Source organism: Corylus avellana, chromosome ca5 (genome assembly GCF_901000735.1).
Source record: "Corylus avellana chromosome ca5, CavTom2PMs-1.0".
Classification (NCBI taxonomy): Eukaryota; Viridiplantae; Streptophyta; class Magnoliopsida; order Fagales; family Betulaceae; genus Corylus; species Corylus avellana.
This window is the reverse complement of record NC_081545.1, coordinates 10,009,370-10,031,874: the sequence shown is the minus strand read 5'-3', so window position 1 is coordinate 10,031,874 and position 22,505 is coordinate 10,009,370. Positions and strand designations below refer to the sequence as shown.

Here is a 22,505-nt window from a genome sequence, read left to right as displayed (position 1 = left end):
CGGGCCCTAATATATATGCTCTAACTTTAAATGGTTAGAGCATGCTCAAGCCGCAAGCTATAATTTAAATATGAGTAATGGTAGGTACCATCTTTTTATCATTTTCTTATTCTCTTAAAGCTGATGTGACTTTTAAAATCATCATTAAATTTTAGATGAATCATACTTGAATTTTAATTCAATGGTGATTTTGAAAGCCACATCAGCTTTAGGATGATAAAAGAGGATAAAAAGATGATCCAAATCCGCAGGAGTGGCAAGCTACTTTAATTTTGTGAGCAATTGCTCCCATATTAAATTACTTGTCCGAGTGGGAGTGCAAGACAAATATTGAAGGCCAGAAAGACGAAAAGCATTATGGAGTTGAAGGAAGGATTGGAGCCAATGAGTCCAACTGCACAATACCTCTACAGCTCTGCATTATCTGTATCTATTCTCACCGTTTTGGAAATTGAAGTTCCAATTATCACCGACATCCACATGCATGCCATATCTTTGCTCAAGGATTTATTCCTCCCTATCAATCCACGCTTCTCCTCCGTCATGGTGCCCCCTCTCTCTCTCTCTTATGTTTTCCTTTTTATGTTACATATTTTTCTCTGGTTTATGCATGTAGTCTCAAATCCACCACCACCACTTCTATGTTTCGTCCATATATGGCCGTGGGATTCTGATTTAGAAGCGGCCGGGAACATCAACGACAGTCGGTGGTGGTGGTGGTCATGGTCGGCTCCATGCATATGCATGGTTAGGCCAATTAAGGCAATGACATATGAAAAGGGTGTTTGTATTAAAGAAATGGTAAAAGGTCTCAAGCAAAATGAAATGAGAAGAGTCCATTTGATATTCTAGGAATTAAGGTTTAGAAAAACAGAAAAAAAGAATAAAAAAAATGACGTAGCATGCATGTATAAAATCCTAAAAAAAATTTTATCTCTTTTGCTTTTTTGTGTTTATAATTCTTTATTTGTTTGATATTTTATATATTATACGTACTATCAAACAAAATTGATTTCAGCTGGCCAACAACGCATGTAATAATTCTTTAGTCCATCCACAGCACTAAGTTTGTTTAGCGTTATGGGGTTGTAGTTATGGCCAACAACGCATGTCTTATATTCGTAGAAGAAGAAAAAGGTAAGTTTCAAGTACCAAAAGTTGAAGTTTCAAGTACGTTTTTCTTTTCTATTTTAATTGGACCCCCAAACGAAGTCCAATTGACTCCAAACTTTGGACACGTGTTTATGAAGGTATATCATGATAATAATAATATATTTTTTTCCATTAAATTAGATCAAATAAATTCCAGATTTTATCACGTTAATTTCTAAAACTGGTTAACTTGAGGCAATTATCCTTGGCCCGTTGTGGTGGCCACTTGATAAGGCAATTTCTTTCAATCTAGCTAGTTTATAAAAGTGATATGAGTCCATTTTTTTAATAACATGTGAGATGCACATGAGTTTTTAATAAAATTTATTCTAACTTCGTCCCTGTTATTAAAAAAAATGTGCATCATAAATATTTATAAATACATGTCACTTTTAAAGATTAGATTGAAGGAAAATTCTCCAATTCAGTTTGAAGAAAAACTTTATCCTTGTTTAAATTAAAAATTTTATGCGATATTACAAAAAGAATGATAATTTGGAATGATAAAATCAAACTTTACTATAGACAAGACACTTTTTTTTTTCTTAGGCTATTATAGAAAGAGTAATACTGAAAAACTACACACTCTTATAGGAATTTTCAGTTTTTTGAGAAATGCTATAACATTGTCCTTTTCTTTTTCTCTCCATGTGGTATGATCATCTTGTCTTCTTATGTGTTCCCGTTTTTTAGGGAAAATAGCAAATGTTATCTTTAATTTTGTCTATATATTACTGACTTTCAAATGTACAATTTGTAGGGTAGAGCAAAAAGATTAATTTTTTATTTACCCCATCACACTTGTGGAATAGGTTATGGACCAAAAAGGTGATAGACAATGGAAAAGAGTAGAAGTGAAGCTTGAAGACCATATTAATGTCCCCATTTTCCCTGCCGGATTGTCACCCACATCATACGATGCATATCTTGACGACTACTTGTCAAAGGTAGCAATGGATCACTTTCCCCAAAGCAAACCACTATGGGAAGTTCACGTATTCAAGTATCCAACAAGCAATGCAGCTGGTAATATCATATTCAAGCTTCATCATTCGCTTGGTGATGGCTACTCTCTCATGGGTGCACTTCTTTCTTGTCTACAAAGTGCTGATAATCCTTCTGCTCCCTTAACATTGCCGTCACGCCCACACACAAAACTAGAAAGTGATAATACAAGTGATCGTGCAAGAGTGTTTCAAATCTTTCCCTTGATCTTTAACTCTATATCTGATTTTGGACGGAGCTTTTTGAAGAGCACTTTGGTTAAAGATGATCGGACACCAATAAGGTCCGGGGAAGAAGGAGTTGAGTATCGACCAATCACAATATCAACCATGACATTCTCTCTTGATCATATCCAACACATAAAGGCCAAGCTTGGATTGGTAAGATCAACATATATAACTGAAATTAGAAAAAAAAAACATATATAACTGATCGAGCACAAGCAGTAGCATACATAATAGAATTGATAGTTTTTTTTTTTTTTTTTTTTGAAAGGAATAGAATTGATAGTGCAATATATGGAATAGTGCAAAGTAATTAATGCATTTTTTTTTTTTTTGTTCAAAATTAATATCATTTGAGTAATGCTACTCTTTACACCATTTTTTCACACCGAAACACACCGTGTCAACTAATATGAAATATTGGGTGTAAATAGTAGTAACATTACTCATACGGTTTTTGTGAAGGACAAAATTTTCTTCCAAATTGAGTTTGAATTCTTTTTTTTTTTTTTAATAATTTTTTATTTTATCTAATCTATTAAATTGACAATGTCTTTAGAACATGTGATTTTCAGTTAAAAAATAGTTAATAGACTAAATTAGAGGAATTCTCTCCTGCCCAATTTAAATTTTTTACTTTATGATTTTGTAGCAACAGAAATGTTAGGTGTTTTTCTAGTGTACTCTTTGTGTCTTCCTAGTCATAAGTGTATATTATTTTATAAAAACCAGGTGAGAGAAATAAGAGCAATTGTCTTTTTTGTTTGTTATAAAATAATATTCACCTAGGTCCAAGAGAACACAATAAAAACATCAGGAGAGCATGCATGCACCTAGCATTCCCCATGTTGCAATATCAATGTGAATCCAATAATGACATATTCTGGACGATATATACCTATATTTTCAATAAAAACGAAAATAAGGAAAATATCAAAAATAATATTGGAGCAGCTAGCACCGCTTGATCAGAATTTTACCTGTTTTTCAGATAATGGAAGTACAAAATGAAAGATTGTTATGATTCTTGCTGATTGTTAATTTTATATTAGGATTTTATTTTATTTTATTTATTTCCTTTCCTTAATAGGGTTAAATAACTTAGATTTGCTTTAATTATTTTCATTTTCTTAGGATCTTAAGTTTACTATTGTTACTAAAATTATGTTTACTATTACTATAAGGATTACGTTTACTTTATTACAAGGATTTCTCTTCTATAAATAGGCTAGCCTATTATGTATAACTTATAAATTGAATTATTATCAAATCAGAATTTTTTTCTCAAATACTCTACGGAGTTTTATTTTTCTTTTAGCATGCGAGCTTGTTTTTATCTTTTTGGCTAGAAGACAAAGACGTTTCTCCTTGCAAAATCAAAGACACTGCTCTTTAATTAGTTACTTTAGTCTTCCACTACGTCATATTCACTACTACCATTTATGATTTTTTCCAAATCTAGTTGGCTAGCTAAGAACCACAAAGCAATTATCTCTTATATTAGGAACTTTTTAGTAGCTCCCAACGGTTATGTTTATTAGTGGCTTTAAGTTAGATGAGATTCTATGCTTTTGATCACAAGATTTATTTGATCATAATATGATAGTTGTAAGGTTAGAGTTAGTTTCTTAATTATAGCTCAACAACTTAACTGTATTTTCCCAAGTGTCCAGACAACAAATGATGTAATAACTGGAATAATCTTCTTGGGCACCCGATTATGCATGCAAGAGATAAGCAATGAATCAAGTAAAGCACAATCCACAGCCTTGGTGTTGCTCAACACAAGGATGATTAGGGAGTACAAGTCAGTCAAAGAGATGGTTGAAACTGACTCAGAGGCTCCATGGGGGAACCGATTCGCCTTCTTACATGTTCCAATTCCAAAGTTTAAGGATCCTAAATCCTTAGACCCACTTGAGTTTGTGTGGGAAGCACACAAGATAATCAAGAGGAAGAGAAGCTCATTAGACGTTTATCTCACCAGCAAGCTTTTGGAGATTATGAAGAAACTTAGAGGACCTGAGGTACATATTCTATCATCAATCATTTGATACTTATTAAGTAACCACTACAAAAAATATAGGAGTTTAATGACTGCCATATAGTGATGTTTTTGGGCCAAAAAACGTCACTATATGGTTTGTAACGTTCCTTTAGTGACGTTTTTAAAATGGTAAAAATTGCATAGACTGGAAAAGGGTGTAGTGCCCTTTTTACTATTCACACCGTCACCAATTAAAAAGACCCTTCATAGTTTAAATGTTAATTCTGGTTACTTACATATTTGTTATTCTACAATACCTTATAGGTTGGTTTATTAGTTGCTAGGCAGGCCACATTTAATTCGATTTGGTGCGTCTATTGTGATATCCAAAAGTTATATAAAACTTCAAAAGCAATCTTTTCAAATTACAAAGAAATATATAGAATTATACTTAATATTATCAACTATTTGTCTAAAATTGATTGTTATTTTAATTTTGAAATACCATACTATAAATTTCTCATAATGTGGGTATGCCAATAATACAGGCGGTAGCTAGATACATCCATCGGACATCGAAGAACTCCAGTATGAGTATCTCGAATGTGATTGGGCCAGTTGAAAAGGCAATTGTGGCTAATTATCCGATTAAAGGCATATATTTTATGACAGTTGGTGTACCTCAGGTAAGGCAAGTCCTTTAATATAGGGCTTTTGAAAGAAATTAAAATTTACAATTAATTTGTGGTCATCTTATCTTAATTAAACAAGGATGAATAACGGAATAGGATTCTCTACAATCTATTTTGGATTGAAGAATATTTAGTTAATGGCCAAGATCTCTCTAGAGAGATCTTAGGCCCATAAATGAAACATCTGTCCTATTAATATAAATAATAATAATAAAATATTATTTATATTTTAAAAATAATAAACAATTAAAAAAAAAAAAAAGCGAGGGCCACCCCAGTTGGGGCTGGGGGTGGCCAAAGCCACCCGAGCCACCTCCAAGGGCCAAATAAAAAAAATAATAAAATAATAAAACAAAAAACACTATTTGAGCCTTGGGGGTATAGCTGATCCACCCCAAGGGCCATGGAGGTGGCTTCGGCCGGCTGCAACCACCCCTTGGGGGTGGCTTCGGCCCACCCTTGCTTTTTTTTTTTTCAAAAATATTTTTTTGATTTTTGATTTTTTTAATTTTTAATTATTTTTAAAATATAAATAATATTTTATTATTATTTATATTAATGGGACAAATGTCAAATTTATAGTCCCAAAATCTCTCTAGAAAGATCTTGGTCATTAACTAAATATTCGGAGAAGATCCAATTCCATGAATAACTTATGGTGACGTCACCTATTTGCATTATAAAACGAAGAGCATGTGATTTTGTTGGGTTTTCTCTAGATAAGTGCCCCTATAATTAAGGACTACTTTGATGTTAATTTTCTGTCCATTCAACTCTTTCTTACATAATTCAAATAAGTGTTTCGATTTACAACTATAAAATAGCACACAAAATATCAACTATAAAAGAATAAATACTTTAATTTCTTAACATGGATTTGTGAAGGGCTAACGTCATTGGTGTTGCACTTTCTCAGATATTTTATTATTGATTACAACTATAATTAAGTTTGGAACAAAATAAACCACGGTTTCTGTGCAAATTTCACATTGTAATTTATGGGTCGTTGTAACAAGTTTTTCTTTTTTTTTTTTTGATGGGTTTGCAGAATCTTAATATAACAATAGTAAGTTATATGAGAAATCTGAGGGTCTCTGCTGGGATAGAAAAGGGATTCCTTGATCCCCAAAAGTTCAAGTCATGGGTGGAGAATGCCTTTGAGATGATGCTTCAAGCCGCCGATGAACTTCCCCCACAGAAAACTTTAATTTGACGGTTTTTATATGCATCATTTAAAATGAATTGTTATTTGGTAACCAAAATGAATACTTCCAATCTTGTTATGATTGTGAATGGACTAGTAACTAGTTGAAAGAATGTTTTTATATTAGTTTCGAGTAATAAGATTTGAATTTGGCTAATTAACAAGAGAATGATTTACAATTTTATTTTATTTTTTGGTTGGTTTCAAAATAGAGATAGAGAATTAAATATTGTTAACGTGTGACTTAAATCATCAAGTCTTGATGTTGGGCCCAGCCAGCTATTCTCCATTGTCCTATTGCTTTAGAGAAGAAGTCATGTACTAACCGACTACATATATTTCGCGGGAGAGGCTTACATGTGGTAGACAAAACTACTGCATATCTGCGGTAGTTTGTTCTACTGCTGGGATTTATCTTTCAAGGGTTTTTTAACTCTTCGTAAAAAAAAAAAGGTTGCCTTATCCACCGGGGTCCAGAGAGTTACCGACGAGTGCGAGGCCGCAGTTATCCTCTGCATTGGTTGAAATCTGGAGGTGGTTGTAAGTTGGATGATGTAAGAAGAAATGGGTGAATGAAGATGAAATTCAAAATCTATTTTCCAGCAAAATTGCTTCGAACTTTTTTGCTTCATTCCCTGGCCTTTCTTCCACCATCCCATTCCCCTCCTTCTTTGCGCAAAAAAATCCCTTTCAGATCTTGGTTTAAATTTTTTGTTTTGCTTGTGGCTCTGGATGTGTTGTGGGGGATCTTCTCTAGGGTGGAAATTGGTGTTGCAGTTGAGGGTTTTAATCCAGTAGATGTCATGATTTTTGGATTCAACTCTTTGTTGCAGAAGAGAATTGGGGTTTCTACTCCCCCGAGAAAGAAAACTTGCATTGTAAATGATGTTTCATCCTCAAGGAGCTTAAAAACACTCTCATAGACCATAGTCTTCTTACTGGAGATAAACTTCAGAAGAATGCTTTAAGGTGCAGAGGATAAGCAGTGCAATATTTGATTTTGGATATGGTGAGAAAAGAAAGAAGACGGCTTGTGGTTTGGGTAGAAAAAAACAAAAGAAATTGACGGGAGTTAAACGTGAGATTTGACGGTGTTTTTTTCTTTTTACTTACATTATTAGAAAAGAAATCTCAGGTAAGCCAAGTCCATATTTCGCTATTACTTCAAAAGAGAATGTAATTTGAACTTTTTAAAATTACTTATAAAATTTAGTAAATATAGGATTTAATAATCGTAAATATCTTTATAATCCCTTCATTTAATGTGAGATGCCACATAAAATTAATAAAATTTTACTTTTATAATGTGTAATTTTGATTGTTTTTATCTATGCTTTGGGTTTACGATAATAATAGATATGTAAATGTTAATTCATTCTTAATTAGCCCAAAATTGTGCACATTTCACATACTGCCCTTAATTCAATCATGGGATATTCCACAAATGCCCTTGTATTCTCTTGGCCGACTTTAGTGCCTTATAAAAGGCTTGCAGCATGAGCCTTTGAAGGTGTGCCAAAAACGTAAGTGAGTGTGTGCCAAAAAAAAGAAAAAAAAAAAAAAAAAGAAAAAAAGAAAAGAAAGTTGAATGTGAGAATTTGATGTATTGGGGCTTAGGTTTGAGTGGCATTTTCACCCTATTATTCTATTGTACTATTGGGGCTTAGGTTTGAGTGGCCTTTTCACCCTATTATTCTATTGTACTCATCTTTTGATAGTAACTTTTCTCTGGGTCATTTCCAATAGTGGATGTAAGTTGTTAAGCCGAACCACTTAAATTTTTGTATCGTGTGTGATTGCTTATCTCATTACAAAAACTAGAGATTTAGTGACGTGTCTACAGTGTAGGTTTTTTTTAAAAGCCCAACAATTGGTGACTTGTTAATTTCAAACATGTCACTAATTTTTTTAGTGATGTGTCAAAGTTTACACATCACCAATTAGTGATGTGTGAACTTTAACACATTACTACTTAGTGACGTGTTAAAGTTTAACACATCACTACATTTAAAACGCAATTAAAAGAATTGTAAGCCAAGAAAACAAAACAAAAAAAATAAATTAATTAAATAAAAAAAGTGGTGACGTGTTTTTTTCCACACGTCACCAATTTTAAAACAAAAATTCTGAAAAAAATAATAATAATAATAATAATAATGACGTGTTGTACAAACATGCCACCAATTGGTGACGTGTCACTGTAGCATGTCACCCATTTGGTGACGTGTCATAGTGACACGTCACTAAGTACTGACATGCCACAGTGACATGTCACCGCAGTAGTGACGTGCCACCATCACACGTCACGAAATAGGTGACGTACCATCATGGCACGTCAACAATGGGTGATATGCCACCATGGCACGTCACTAAATGGCGACGTGCTGGTTCCTCACACATCACCAAAGGGTTTGCATGGGGAATCAGCGTGCGCCTGTACCCGCACCTTCAAACAGCCCTCCTTCCTTTCTTCTTCTTCTCTTCTTTCTCTTGGGCAAACAGTTCTCTCGCTCCATCAGTCTCACTCTCTCTCTCCCTCTTCGACGCTGGTCTCTCTCCCCCTTGGGCAATCTAGCTATCTCCCTCTGGCCATCTCCTCTCTCTCTCTCTCTCTCTCTCTCTCTATATATATATATATATATATATATATATATATATATATTTGTGAACTTATTTATTTATTTGGTTTTATTAAGTATTATATATTTGTTTGAAATTTGATTTATAGTTTCTTTTTTTTTTTTGTATGGTAGCTAGCTAGGTTTGTTATATATGAGCATGCATGCAATATATATATATATTAATGGAAAATTTTGTTTAGGTTTTGAAATTCATATTATGTAAATGTTAAAAAAGAAAAGAAAAAACTAACATAGATTTATTTTATTTAGGGCCCCATAAGAAATGCATTTAAAGTTGGACAATATTTATTGGTTTGAATTTAGACAAAAAAAATTTTACTTGATTTGTTATTTAGATGTTAGATTTTTTATTTAGATTTTAGGTTTGTTATTTTGTGTTTAATTAGATTTTAGAATTCTGTAATTATTTGTTGGATTATAATTTTGTTTAGGTTTTTAAAATTCTGATTATGTAAATATTATAAAAATAAAAAATAAATAAATAAAAAAACTAACCTAGATTTATTTTAATTAAGGTCCCCATAACAAATGCATTTAAATTTGGACAATATTTATTGGTATGAATTTAGACAAAATAAATTTATTTATTTATTTGTTCTTCTTTAAGTATTATATATTTGTTCCTAATGTATTCACACTACGGATAAAAGTTGGATGACAAAGTATAGGGATTCGAAGGAATACATGGACGGCTGTAAATCCTTCGTGGACTTTGCAGTTAGGAACTGTAGAAGCCCTGATAATTTAATTCATTGCCACTGTAAAACGTGTCACCTTAACATGGGCCTCGGATATGAGAAGATTTTGGTTTGTTGTAATGATTATATGTTATTCTGGAATGATAATGTGGAGTTAGATTTCTGTACAATTTGTGGAAATCTAAATGGAAGGATGAAATTAATTTAGACGAGGTTGGTCAACTCATATCGTTTGAGAAACGTCCGGTGAAGGTGTTGCGGTGGTTTCCACTCATACCACGACTATAAAGGCTGTTTATGTCATAGCATACTGCGCCCCATATGAGGTTGCATACAGATGGCCACACAAAGAACGACGTACTGAGGCATCCGGCCGATGGTGAAGCATGGAAGTCATTCAGTAATTTACATTCGAGATTTTCATCAGACAGCAGGAATGTAAGTAGGGGTGTAAACGAGCCGAGCTTGAGCGAGCTTCCCTTGTTCAGGCTTGGCTCGTTTAAATTTTACTTGAGCTCGAGCTCGAGTCGAGCTCAAGGGCGAGCCAAAAAAATCGAGCTCGAGCTAATAATAAGTCGAGCCGAGCCAGCTCGCGAGCTGGCTCTTATATTTAATGTTTTTGTTTTAAAATTTTTTTTTTTAACTTCAAGTACTCTTAAACGGCTTAAGAAGTTAGTTTGCATATGAGTATTTGTTTAGCCTGGCTAGTAGAGTATGGAGTGTGAGTCAATACAGTAAGGCATTTGGTTTCAAAGAGAGAGGATATGCATCATTTTATAGATAAGCAAACTTGGAGATTGATGTTTTCTTAACAATGTGGAACAAGTTAATAGGTTGCATTCAGACTGCATTGGGACAACGCCCCCTACAAAAAAATATTTTTTTAACGTCTCTCTCTCAATCCCCCTCATCAGTCACAACGGATCTTGCACCTGAACTCTCATTTCCCACTCTCTCACTCTCGCTCACTAGACAGGTAGTGATAGTGTTTGAGTCTGTTTGATTCTTCAATAGTTTATGCCTTTCGCAATCTCCCTCAATAGTTTCTGCTTGATTCTTCTTCCTTTCGTTTGGGTCTGCTCTAATTGAATCGAGGTCTTTTTAATGATTGCTCTCTTTCTTTGATCACGAAGGGTTTAGAATTTTTCATTCTCTAACGCTTAAATATAAATGCAATTTTAAGGTTTTAATAATTATGAGATTTATAATTAATTATGTATTCCTTAGTTTATATATATATACACGAGCTTATACGAGCTGTTCACGAGCTTAGCCGAGTCGAGCCGAGCTTGCTTCGTTTAATATTCGAGCCAGGATTTGTGTTCATGAAGCGCTTCATTTAATATTCGAGTCGAGCACGAGCCGAGCTTATGCGAGCCGAGCCCGAACTTGCTCACGAGACGCTTCGCTCACTTAACAGCCCTAAATGTAAGGCTTGGTCTAGCCTCGGATGGATTTAATCCTTTTGGGAACATGAACACATCCCATAGTACTTGTCATGTAATGCTTGTTCTGTACAACTTGCCTCCTTGGATGTGTATGAAACAATCGTCTTTCATATTATCCCTGATTATCTCAAGCCCAACTTCACCTAGAATGAATATAGATGTCTACCTTCAACCCTTAATGTTGGACTTACAGGACTTATGGAATGTAGGGGTACGCACATTTGATGTCTCCATGAAAAAATCTTTTGTGTTATGAGCGCAGTTGATGTGGACAATTAATGACTTCCCTACATGCGTAGATTTGTCTGGATGGCCTACTAGGGATGAAAAGGCATGTTCTTACTGTATGTATTCAACAAGGTCTACATGGTTAAAACATGGCCATAAATATTGTTTTATGGGGGCATAGGTGATGGTTGCCTATGGATCACGTGTGTAGAAAGAATAGAAGAACATTTGACGGTGCCCAAGAACTAGAACGTGCCCCGATGTGCCAGATGAAGATAAAATTCTGAGACAATTAGATGAGAGGGTATTTAGGGATGAGAACGCTGGTAAGTCAAAGAGCGCTGGTAAGTCAAAGAAGCGGAAGAGGACTCCTGAGAAACGACAAGCAGCGGCTAATCAAGTAGTGTAGAAGAAGAAAAGTATTTTCTTTAGGTTGACATATTGAAAAGATAATTTATTACGGTACAACCTTGATGTCATGCATTGTAGTGATCCAAATAATTAACTAAGCTTAGGTAGCTTAGTTAGAGGGTTAATTTGGACTTTAGGTCACTAAGGACAGCTAGAAGGGCATTTTGGAAATTTTAGACTTTCGGACCGGACATACATCCAAGGACCACTGTACGTATGCTCTTGTTTGTAAGTGAGGATGTACGCTGGGAGACCATCAGACATACTCTGCCAATAGTACGTCGTACTATGCAAATAGTACACGGACATACACCCCGATAGTACTGCACATACGCTACTTTTGGGTTAACCCCTAGATAATACCTGGACGTACGCTACAACCTTTGGACCGCTGGGTAAATAGTACCGAACATACGCCCCAATAGTACCAGACGTCCGCTACTTTTCAGAATAGTTAGTAGCGCCCTTTGCTTTTTCTCACCTATAAATACACCCTACCCTCAACGTTAAGCCTCATTTTCGCCCCTAGGCTCTCTGAAATCCTCTGTGTGAGTGTGTTTTGTGAGTCTTGGAGAAGGAGAGGTGATTCTTGGAGGTTTTGGCTTTAAAGAGTATTCGAGGTATGGAGCCTCAAGGGAATTTTATGAAGGAGCCTTATAACCCAGGTGAGTTCAAACTTACAAGGATGCTTGTTGTTACTTTGCCCGCATTGCACGTCTATTTTATATATATATATATATATATATATATATATATATCAAATATGCATATTTTGCAACTCTTATGAAATACATTTTGGAATTACTGTGAATTCTCTTTGTGAAAACGTGTGTTGATTAACAAGATAACAATAGGGATTGTAAAACTATGCATGTAAAAGACTGATAAGATTAATTGCATCGTATGACATGGTACACCGGTATATGCGGGATAACGGCCATGGGCTTACTATACAGGTTAACTTTATGGTCAAATGTGTGTAAGCTTTGGATCCAATAGTTTTGTGACCAGGGGCAGCCATTCCCTAATGGATGGTCACTACAAGACGTACATCATTAGTGGTGTGGGCCACCCGAGGTCAGACTCGGTTGTGCCACTAATGGGATGGACGGTAGCGTGCAATATCCGGGGCATTTATGTTGTATTACAGGTCCCTCGAGACAGCGCCAACCCTGCTAAGAATGGGTAAAATCTCGAGTACACTATACGGTTAAACTATTATTGTTACTCATGATTATAAGCATATATTATATTTATATTACATCCATGATAAACTGTCATCTCATAATGTTGCATGTGTTTTATAAACAACAGAGTTCACTATTTAATGACAGGTACGCCATGTGCATTTATACTCACTAAGTCGTCGAACTTACCCTTGTATTATGTACAACTTTTAGCAGAGATCGATACCGCACAGCTTTCAGTTATTTTGGAGAATTCGACCCGGCAGATGCTTGAGGACTTATTGCAAGCTTAGGCGAGCACTCATGATAACTAGTACTTATAAGTTGTGTTGTCAACATAGTAGTACATGGTGCAAATACAAGATCATTCCCATAAGGATTGCTGAATTTCCGTTTAAAAATAATTTCCTTAAGTAAATTAGAGATTGAGTTAATAATAATAAAACGAGTAGAGCTTTGATATCAACCGCTAATTATATTCAATTAATATAACAATATGCCAATGCTTTGATCATGTTATGCATATCTAATGTTTGCCAACCTAAGGGCATGGGTGTATACTCCTTAAGCTATAGATTTTCCTAAGCAACGAGTTAGGCATGGGTGTATACTCTAACTCATTTCTTTCCTAAAGGATTTCGCATGGTACATGCTAAGTTGTTCTTTAAAAAAGCATATGTTCTATGGAAATCGACAAACACACGAGGCCTAGGGCATGGGTGTATCCTCCCGGTTCCCCATGTTGATTAACCCAAGAATCGCGGTGTGGATTCTGTTGTTACTTAAGTTAAACCCAAGACTCGATCATCCAAATTGATCTAACTAACTAGTTCATACCACATGCACATGTTGATCAAGCACACACATATGAGGAATTCATGCAAGCAGGTATTAATCAAGTTAAATAGCACAACAAGATCATCACAAGGCGTCAATATGGAAATATTAATTTAACATAACTAGGGCTTCAATCTAGCCTTACTAAGTAAATTAGCTACACATAAAGTTGATGTTAAACATAAAATAAAAGAAAAGAAAAGAATAAACCCGAGACTTGAACTTGAAGAGCTCCTATTCTTCTCCTTCCCCCAGTCTCCCAATTCTAGAGGCTTAAAGGTCTATTTATAGGCTTTAGAAGTCCTAGACAAAGCAGTAAACCTAGAGAATTCGTAGGGTTTTGAGACCTATTACAAATTGGAATTGGAAAACCCTAATATGGAAATATTGTCAATCTAGCCGCCACTTGATAAGTCTCCTGCACCCAGGAACGCTCGATCACAGCCCGTGTGCGCTCGATCGCATGTTTGCGATCGTTCCTTCTTTTGGCATGCGCTCGATCACTCCTGGCCTATTTGCTGCTATGTCCTCTCGGGTATTGCGCTTTATCGCAGGTACCCTGCGATTGATCGCAGCACCAGAGAGCTCCAATTGTCTTCATTTTATCTTTTGGGCTCAAATCACCTAGTTTTACTTCATTTTCTTCCAAAAGCCTGTAAAAGTATGAAAAACACAAAAATGAATTAAAATGACCTAATTAAGTAAAACCAAAGGAATAAAACATGCAAGTTAAGGGCTGAAAATATGAATATTTTAGCACTTATGACACCCCCAAACTTACATATTGCTAGTCCCTTAGCAATACAAAACTAAAAACAATGGAAAAACAGAAAACAATAGATAAATCCATCTTTCGTGGGATGTACGATTGCATTTAGCGTATGCAACAAGCTTTTTAAACCACTAGGAATTCCCTAGTGGACGAGTGAAGTCTCGTGAGGGTTTTCCAGAAATGTTACCCACAAACATCATGCAAGAGTTCATGTTATTCCAAAAGTTAAAGCATCACTTCAAGATTATGATTTTCATTCATCAGCAAGTTTAAAAAGATGAACCCCATCTTCACAATAACTTGGAATCTCCAAGTGCAATTACTTACCAAGGACATGCTAAAGCATCACAAGTTCGAAAATTATGTACAGTGAACTAGTACAAAATTATGAGGCTTCCAAATCTTTCCAATATGCAATGTCTCCTTATGTCAGAATTCACTGAAGTTCCTATTAGAATGACACACTGGGAATTTTTTTTTTTTTTCTTCTTCTTCTTTTGGTCAGGTTATTCAATGTTGGTTCCCTTAAGCTTTCTATTTGACCCTTGTAGCGAGTGTTAAGTCAATGACTCCCAAACCAAGTGGTTTTAGGGCATTAGGTGTAGAGACACCCTTAAGGACCTATTAACTCGAGTCAAAAAGGCTACAAAACCAACTAACCATGATATTGATCAAATCCAAAATTTTTACCTTTTGACGTGAACACTCGATGCTTTGAGGCAAGAGGTCTAGTTACTCAATGAAAAGCCATCAATGATCATTTATTTCATATCTTTTTTTTTTTTTTTTCTTTTCATCACTATATATGCCATAGTGTCATCTAAAAGTCATCCAATTTCATCCAAGATGCAGAAAAACACATATTAGACCTCATGTCATTCCTCACAAATTATGTGCTAATGTACTTGTGTGATCAGATCAAACATGTGATTTTTCAACTATCCTCAACAAGTAGCCAAACTAACAAATTCACTCATCAGATCATGTGTTCAAAATTTTAAGCTCACTGATGAATTCAAGCCACAATTCTTTTAGATCAACTTAAAATTTTTAGAGCAAACATGAACATGCACAAACTTTATTTTTTATTTTTTATTTTTTATTTTTTCAAATAAACAAACAAACACAAAACAAATAACATGAAATTGGGACAAAGTGTGTGTGAACATGTATGCCCATACCCCCAAACTTAAATGACACATTGTCCTCAATGTGTCTAAGTAAAGGAAAGAATGTACCCGGGAGATGGACGACATAGTCTTGGAAAGCATGGCTCATAGCACACCCCCAAACTTGAATCAAAGCACACTTGTCCCTACAAAATAAGGAAACACACAAGTAAAAAGAAACAAAACAAATAAAAAGATAACTATGGGATGCTGCTGTTGTGCAAATTTATTTAACTCGCAAGTGCACGAATCAATTGTAGTTTAATGGATTGCAAGTGCGAGGTCGATCCCACAGAGAATTGTATTTTTGAAAGAGCAATTCATATCTAAACTAATTAAATCCTAATCTAGTTCCAAAAGGGTTTTGATTTTTGAGTTTTGAAAATTAAAGGATAAACATAAACTAATTAAAATAAGTAAATCTAAGGATAAAGGTACTAAGGTTTGGGAATTCACACTCACCAAATCATAACAACATACTTTATGTTCATCAATATTAATCCGAAGTTCTCACAAATTAAATCATAGATATGTTTTACTATGCTTCAAAGAATTAATCAAAACCATCCCATGTATCCATTCATTGACCAAATCACAAAAGGAATCCAAATTCAATTGAAACACCAGATGTATCCGTAGAACAAATCACAAGGGATATCCAATTTTTATGAGTTAAAAGCCAAGCAATCAATCATATGAAATTATCTCAAATCATCACATGTATCCTTGAATCACAAGAGATATCCAAGAATCACTCCATACAATTGATTAGAAGTAAAACAATTAAAATATAAAACCCAATAAAATCAGAATAATAAAAACTTACATAAAAGTGATGTTGTTCTTCATCGGTGAGGCTTCATCCCCAACCTTAGTTGGGAATTTAGCTCCACATAAAAATAAAATCTAAACCTAAACCTAAACCTAAAGAAAAACTAAACAAAAGAATTTTGCTCTCTGGGATTGTGTCTCTTTCTTGAATGCAAAGAAGTCTATTTATAGGCTTAGGGAAGTCCTAGAAGCCCAAGTAAACCTAGATAATTCGAAGGTCTGTCTCCCAGTCAAAATAGAAGTCTGAAATCGGAATAGGATTCGTCCAGATTTGTATCCTTTAATTGTGGGGCGATTTTGGCATAGAAATCGTCTGAATTACGAAAATCCTATTTCACAACAAATTGTATTATTTTGAGCTAGCTTTCCAATACCGTTTGAATCACTTCAATCCGATATTTGAGCAGAGAGTTATGGTCAAAATACTAAGACATGTGCAGAATCTGAATTTGAATCCGATCCGAAATCTTATACAATCTGAACTTTAATCTGATTTAACCTTTTCTTGGATTTGGTTAGACTTAACCACACAATCTAGATCTTCTCAAAGTATTCTTTCTTCCAAACTTTGCATTTTTCCCTTTAAAGCTGCAGTTTTTCTTCAATGACCTACAAAATACTAAAAACACAAAACTAACACAAAATATTAAATAACGCCACAGCTAAAGGATTAACTAATGTAAATAAAGGAGTCCAAATATGCAATATTTGGCACTTATCAGCTGCCCAAGTGCGCTCGATCGCAAGCATGGTGCGCTCGATCGTACTTGCGCAAGGCTGTGCATGTGTGGGTGATGTGCGCTCGACGTGCGTTCGATTGCACTAACATAATGTAGAACAGCCAAAAGTCGGTTACTGCACTCTATCGTACTCAGGGTGCGCTTGATCGCTATAGTAGAATGCAATGAACCACAAGTGAAGACCTGCGCTCGATCGCACGCACGTTGCTATCGATCGCAGTAATAGAATGTAAAAACATGACAAAAGACTTGAAACACTAAAACACCGAAGTAAAGTAAAACACATAGGAAAACAAAAACAAAATAGAACAAACAACAAAATAAAAAGGATATGCTATGGGGTGCTTCCCATGAGCGCTAAGTTTAACGTCTTCAGCCAGACTGTGGCACTTTTAAACTTGAAGCACCAGTCTTTTCTTCTCTTGCACCAAGGAGAATGGATCTTTTTAGTTGCAAGGTGATTTTGAGTGTTTCTAGATTGGGGGAGACCACTCTGAGCTTTCTCAAACAGTTGCTCATCCGGTGGGGAATCATGAACTGGAATATAGTAAGAAGAAAACTTAGGAAGCTTCTCTATCTTGATGTCCTCAAATTGCTCATCACATAACCCCAGATGACTTCTCTCTTGGACTCTTGGTAATTCGAGAATAGGAGCTGATGCTGAAAAAGTCTCAGCGCTCTCTTCCTTTTCCTGATGTGGCTCCTCTAGAACCTTAGTTTGCTCCTCCTTCCTCTCTTCCCATTGATTTTCAATCGCTTCTTCACTCCTTAATGTGGTAATTGCTTGCTCATGATGATAAGTGCACTCTTCCTCCATGTATTGTTCATTAGGATTGGCAACAAATTGACTTTGACACTCTTCTTCGTGGTATTGTTGAGGCCAATTGATGGGAGGTGGCTCCTCTTTATGATAATGTTGGGACAACTTGATGAGAGATGACTCTTGATCTGCAATTGAAAACATGGGATAAGTCTTAGTGGTGTGGTCAATATGGGAACATATGGCACATACCTCGACTTGTGTAACTTGTTGAACTATGATTAGTCATAGCTTTCATGAACATGTCCAGCGTTTTCTCCATGGCAGCCATTTGAGCCTGAATTCCACCATTGGTGCTCTCTTCATGTATGTCTTTTCCTTTGAATCCTTGTCTCCCTTAAGATGGGAATTGTTCGGAGTGCTCACTCAATGTCTCGAAGAGCTCCATGGTTTCCTTGCTGCTTTTCTCCATCAACATGCTATCACAAGCTAAATCAACAAGACTCTTGTTAGGATCATTTAAACCCTCATAGAATGCCAATACCTGATCGTCTTGAGATATATTATGATGAGGGCATCTGAGAAGTAGCCCATTAAAGTGTTCCCATGCCTCAAAGAAAAGGTCTCTATCTCTTTGCTGGAAAGTCATAATTTCCCTTCTCAATTGCCTTGTCTTGTGGGCTGGGAAAAATTTCTTTAAGAACTTTGTGGCCATCTCATCCCAAGTGTGAATACAACCTGTGGCCAAAGAATTGTACCATATCTTAGCATTATCTTTTAAAGAAAAAGGAAAGAGGATTAACCTGATTTCTTCTGGAGTTAAACCCTGAACATTTTGAGTCCTGCAGAGATCACAGACTTCTCGAATATGCCAATATGGATTCTCTGTAGGTGTGCCTTTATAGTGTGGAATCATATTGAGCAACGGAGATAAATCGTAACTACTCTGCAAAATGGGTTGGAAATTAATGCATGATGGCTGGTTGAGGATCTGGGAAATGAATGAACTTTCCATAGGTCTTCGCACTGGAGGTGTAGTGTTTCCCAACATGATTAAAACAAAAAGAAAATGAAATAACAAAAGAAAAAGAAAAAGAAAAATAAAAGAAATAAATCAGTTCTGTAATTAGTGCAGTAACTGTGATGCTCTCTGGATGTGCGATTGATCGCACCGTAAGGTGCGTTCGATTGCACTGATGCGCTCGATCGCTTTGGTTGGGCGATCGATCGCACCTCCAGAGGTAAAACAGGAACTGTGGAAAAGACTATAAAAACAGAAAAATTTAAAAGCAAAATTAAATTAAAGGAAACAAAAATTCCAAACAAAATCAAACAATCCCCGGCAACAGCGCCAAAAACTTGTTGTGCAAAAATCTACCTAAATTAATAGGTAAATATTTGTATGTTTTACCTGCAAGTGTACAAGGTCAACATAGTAGTATATGGTGCAAGTGTAGGATCATTCCCATGAGGATTGCTGAATTTCCGTTTAAAAATAATTTCCTTAAGTAAATTAGAGATTGAGTTGATAATAATAAAACGAGTAGAGCTTTGATATCCACCACTAATTATATTCAATTGATATAACAATATGCCAATGCTTTGATCATGTTATGCATATCTAATGTTGGCCAACCTAAGGGCATGGGTGTATACTCCTTAAGCTATAGATTTCCCTAAGCAACGAGTTAGGCATGGGTGTATACTCTAACTCTTTTCTTTCCTAAAGGATTTCGCATGGTATATACTAAGTTGTTCTTTAGAAAATCATATGTTCTATAGAAATCAACAAACACACGAGGCCTAGGGAATGGGTGTATACTTCCGGTTCCCCCTGTTGATTAACCCAAGAATCGCGGTGTGGATTCTTTTGTTACTTAAGTTAAACCCAGAACTCGGTCATTCAAATTGATCTAACTAACTAGTCCATACCACATGCACATGTTGATCAGGCACACACATATGAGGAATTCATGCAAGTAGGTATTAATCAAGTTAAATAGCACAACAAGATCATCACAAGGCGCCAAGATTGAAATATTAATTTAACATAACTAGGGCTTCAATCTAGCCCTACTAAGTAAATTAGCTACACATAAAGTTGATGTTAAACATAAATTAAAGAAAAGAAAAGAATAAACCCGAGACTTGAACTTGAAGAGCTCCTATTCTTCTCCTTCCCCCAGTCTCCCAATTCTAGAGGCTTAAGGGTCTATTTATAGGCTTTAGAAGTCCTAGACAAAGTAGTAAACCTAGGGAATTCGTAGGGTTTTGAGACCTATTACAACTTGGAATTGGAAAACCCTAATATGGAAATATTGTCAATCTAGCCGCCACTTGATAAGTCTCCTGTGCACGGATGCGCTTGATCGCAGCCCGTGTGCGCTCGATCGCATGTCTGCGATCGTTCCTTCTTTTGGCATACACTCGATCGCTCCTGGCCTATTTGCTGCTATGTCCTCTCGGGTATTGCGCTCGATAGCAGGTACCCTGCGATTGATCGCAATACCAGGGAGCTCTAATTGTCTTCATTTTCTCTTTTGGGCACAAATCACCTATTTTTACTTCATTTTCTTCCAAAAGCCTGTAAAAGTATGAAAAACACAAAAATGAATTAAAATGGCCTAATTAAGTAAAACGAAAGGAATAGAACATGCAAGTTAAGAGCTGAAAATATGAATATTTTAGCACTTATCACTCAGTATCCTCTCTTTTTGAGGAGTAAAGATCCCTGAGTCTTGTTCTGTGAGGGATAAGGCTGGGAGACGAACCGTGGAATTAATTACCAGTTAATTAATTTTTGGGGCGTTACATGCACATAGAGAAAAAATGTAATGGACAATATACTTGACACAATACTGGACATTAAAGGGAAAATGAAGGACAACCTCAAATCCCATAAAGACTTGTGTGAAATGAGTTTGAGACCTAAACTTCATTCGTTCACAGGCGAGAATGGGAAAACATATATGTCAGCAGCTTGTCACACGATGTTTAATGCAGATAAAACTAATTTCTTGAAAGTATTCCAAGATGTAAGGGTGCCCGACAGATATGCCTCGAACTTTTCCTAATGTATAAAACTTCAGGAACGTACGATTGTGGGTTTGAAGAGTCATGACAGCCACGTATTGATGTAACAGCTTCTGCCTATTGCGTTGCGTGGATCCCTGTTAAGTAACGTGGTTAGGGCTCTGGTTGAGTTGTATGCATTCTTCATGGGCATACGTTTAAAAACATTGACACAAGAGGATATGAACCAACTTGAGGGTGATATCTGTATCACTTTGTGTAAGATAGAACAAGTATTCCCCTGGTTTTTTTTACCAGCATTGTTTATGTTGTTGTGCATATTGTCTGTGAATGTCGACTCGGTGGACCGATACAGTTTTGGTGGATGTATCCAGCTGAGAGGTAAATTTTTACTTAAATCATTATTTTTTGCCCTCCATTAGAAATCAATGAATAACTGCAATGATTGAGTGATTTTCATATGTAGGACCCTTGGGGGCTTCAAATCTAATGTGCGCAATAATACAGCTTCTGAGGGCTGCATTGCGGAGGGCTACATAACAAATGAGTTGGTGATGTTCTGTTCGATGTATGTAGATAACGCACTAACATTTCACAATAGCCCCCAAAGAAACCCGGATGAGTCTAAAGGGGCAGGTCAACGTGTCAACCATGACTGATGCACATTGATACAGATTCACCGAGATATTATGTTTAACTCGGACGAGTTCCTTCAATTGCTGACGTGAGTCGTGTTACTAGCATGTGCATGTTAATTCATCTTATGCCATTAGTTGTAAATTATAAAATCATAATTTCAAATTGTAGGATGCATATGGATACGCTTAGGTGAGTATGCAATAGGGGATGAACGATGGATGATCAGTTGGAGACCCAACATTTTGAGAAAATTTGCAATTGATACCATGAATACGTAAGTCTAATGTCATGTATACCAATTAAATTATGAAATATTTGCTTCTCATTCCTATTTCCTCACCACAATAAGTATGCGTATTTCATTTTAATATAATCGCAGGTCGATCGATTGGACGATCGACGTACGATGGAAATGAGTGATAAACAGGTAATGCATTGTAAAGGGCCGATCAAAACAGCACTCCAATATAACAGCTATATGGTTACCGACAAGTTGTTCTGCACTCTTGCAGCGGCATGTGTGTGTCAACTATTGATAGGGGTGCAAAGGCGGGCGGTTAAAAACCGCCCGCTAACCGCTAACCGCTAACCGCTATAACTGCCAACCGCCTAACCGCCTAACCGCATTAACCGCTAACCGCCTAACCGCTATAACCGCCTAGCGGTTAGCGGTTAGCGGTTATTGGGTCTACTAACCGTAACCGCTAACCGCTAACCGCCTTTTTATATAATATATTTTTATAATTATAATTATAAAAATATTTATACATATAACATAATCACTTGATCATTAAATCACAATTTGAGTATTAATATATTATCACTATAATTTATATGATTATATCA

At 35.8% G+C, this 22,505-nt stretch overlaps 1 protein-coding gene and 1 non-coding gene across 2 annotated transcripts; both read left to right on the top strand.

Annotated features, from left to right (window-relative positions):
* Positions 1-341: 341 nt before the first annotated feature.
* LOC132183028 (wax ester synthase/diacylglycerol acyltransferase 4-like) lies at positions 342-6,412 on the top strand. Its single transcript, XM_059596419.1, has 5 exons — positions 342-546; positions 1,965-2,537; positions 4,055-4,408; positions 4,917-5,054; positions 6,109-6,412. Exons 1-5 carry the CDS (start codon positions 358-360, stop codon positions 6,271-6,273), a joined length of 1,419 nt encoding a protein of 472 aa, XP_059452402.1. The 5' UTR covers positions 342-357; the 3' UTR covers positions 6,274-6,412.
* A 12,135-nt stretch (positions 6,413-18,547) lies between these two features.
* On the top strand, positions 18,548-18,654 carry LOC132183479 (small nucleolar RNA R71). The gene has a single exon (XR_009440443.1). It is a non-coding gene; the product is annotated as a small nucleolar RNA R71 (small nucleolar RNA).
* Positions 18,655-22,505: the final 3,851 nt, after the last annotated feature.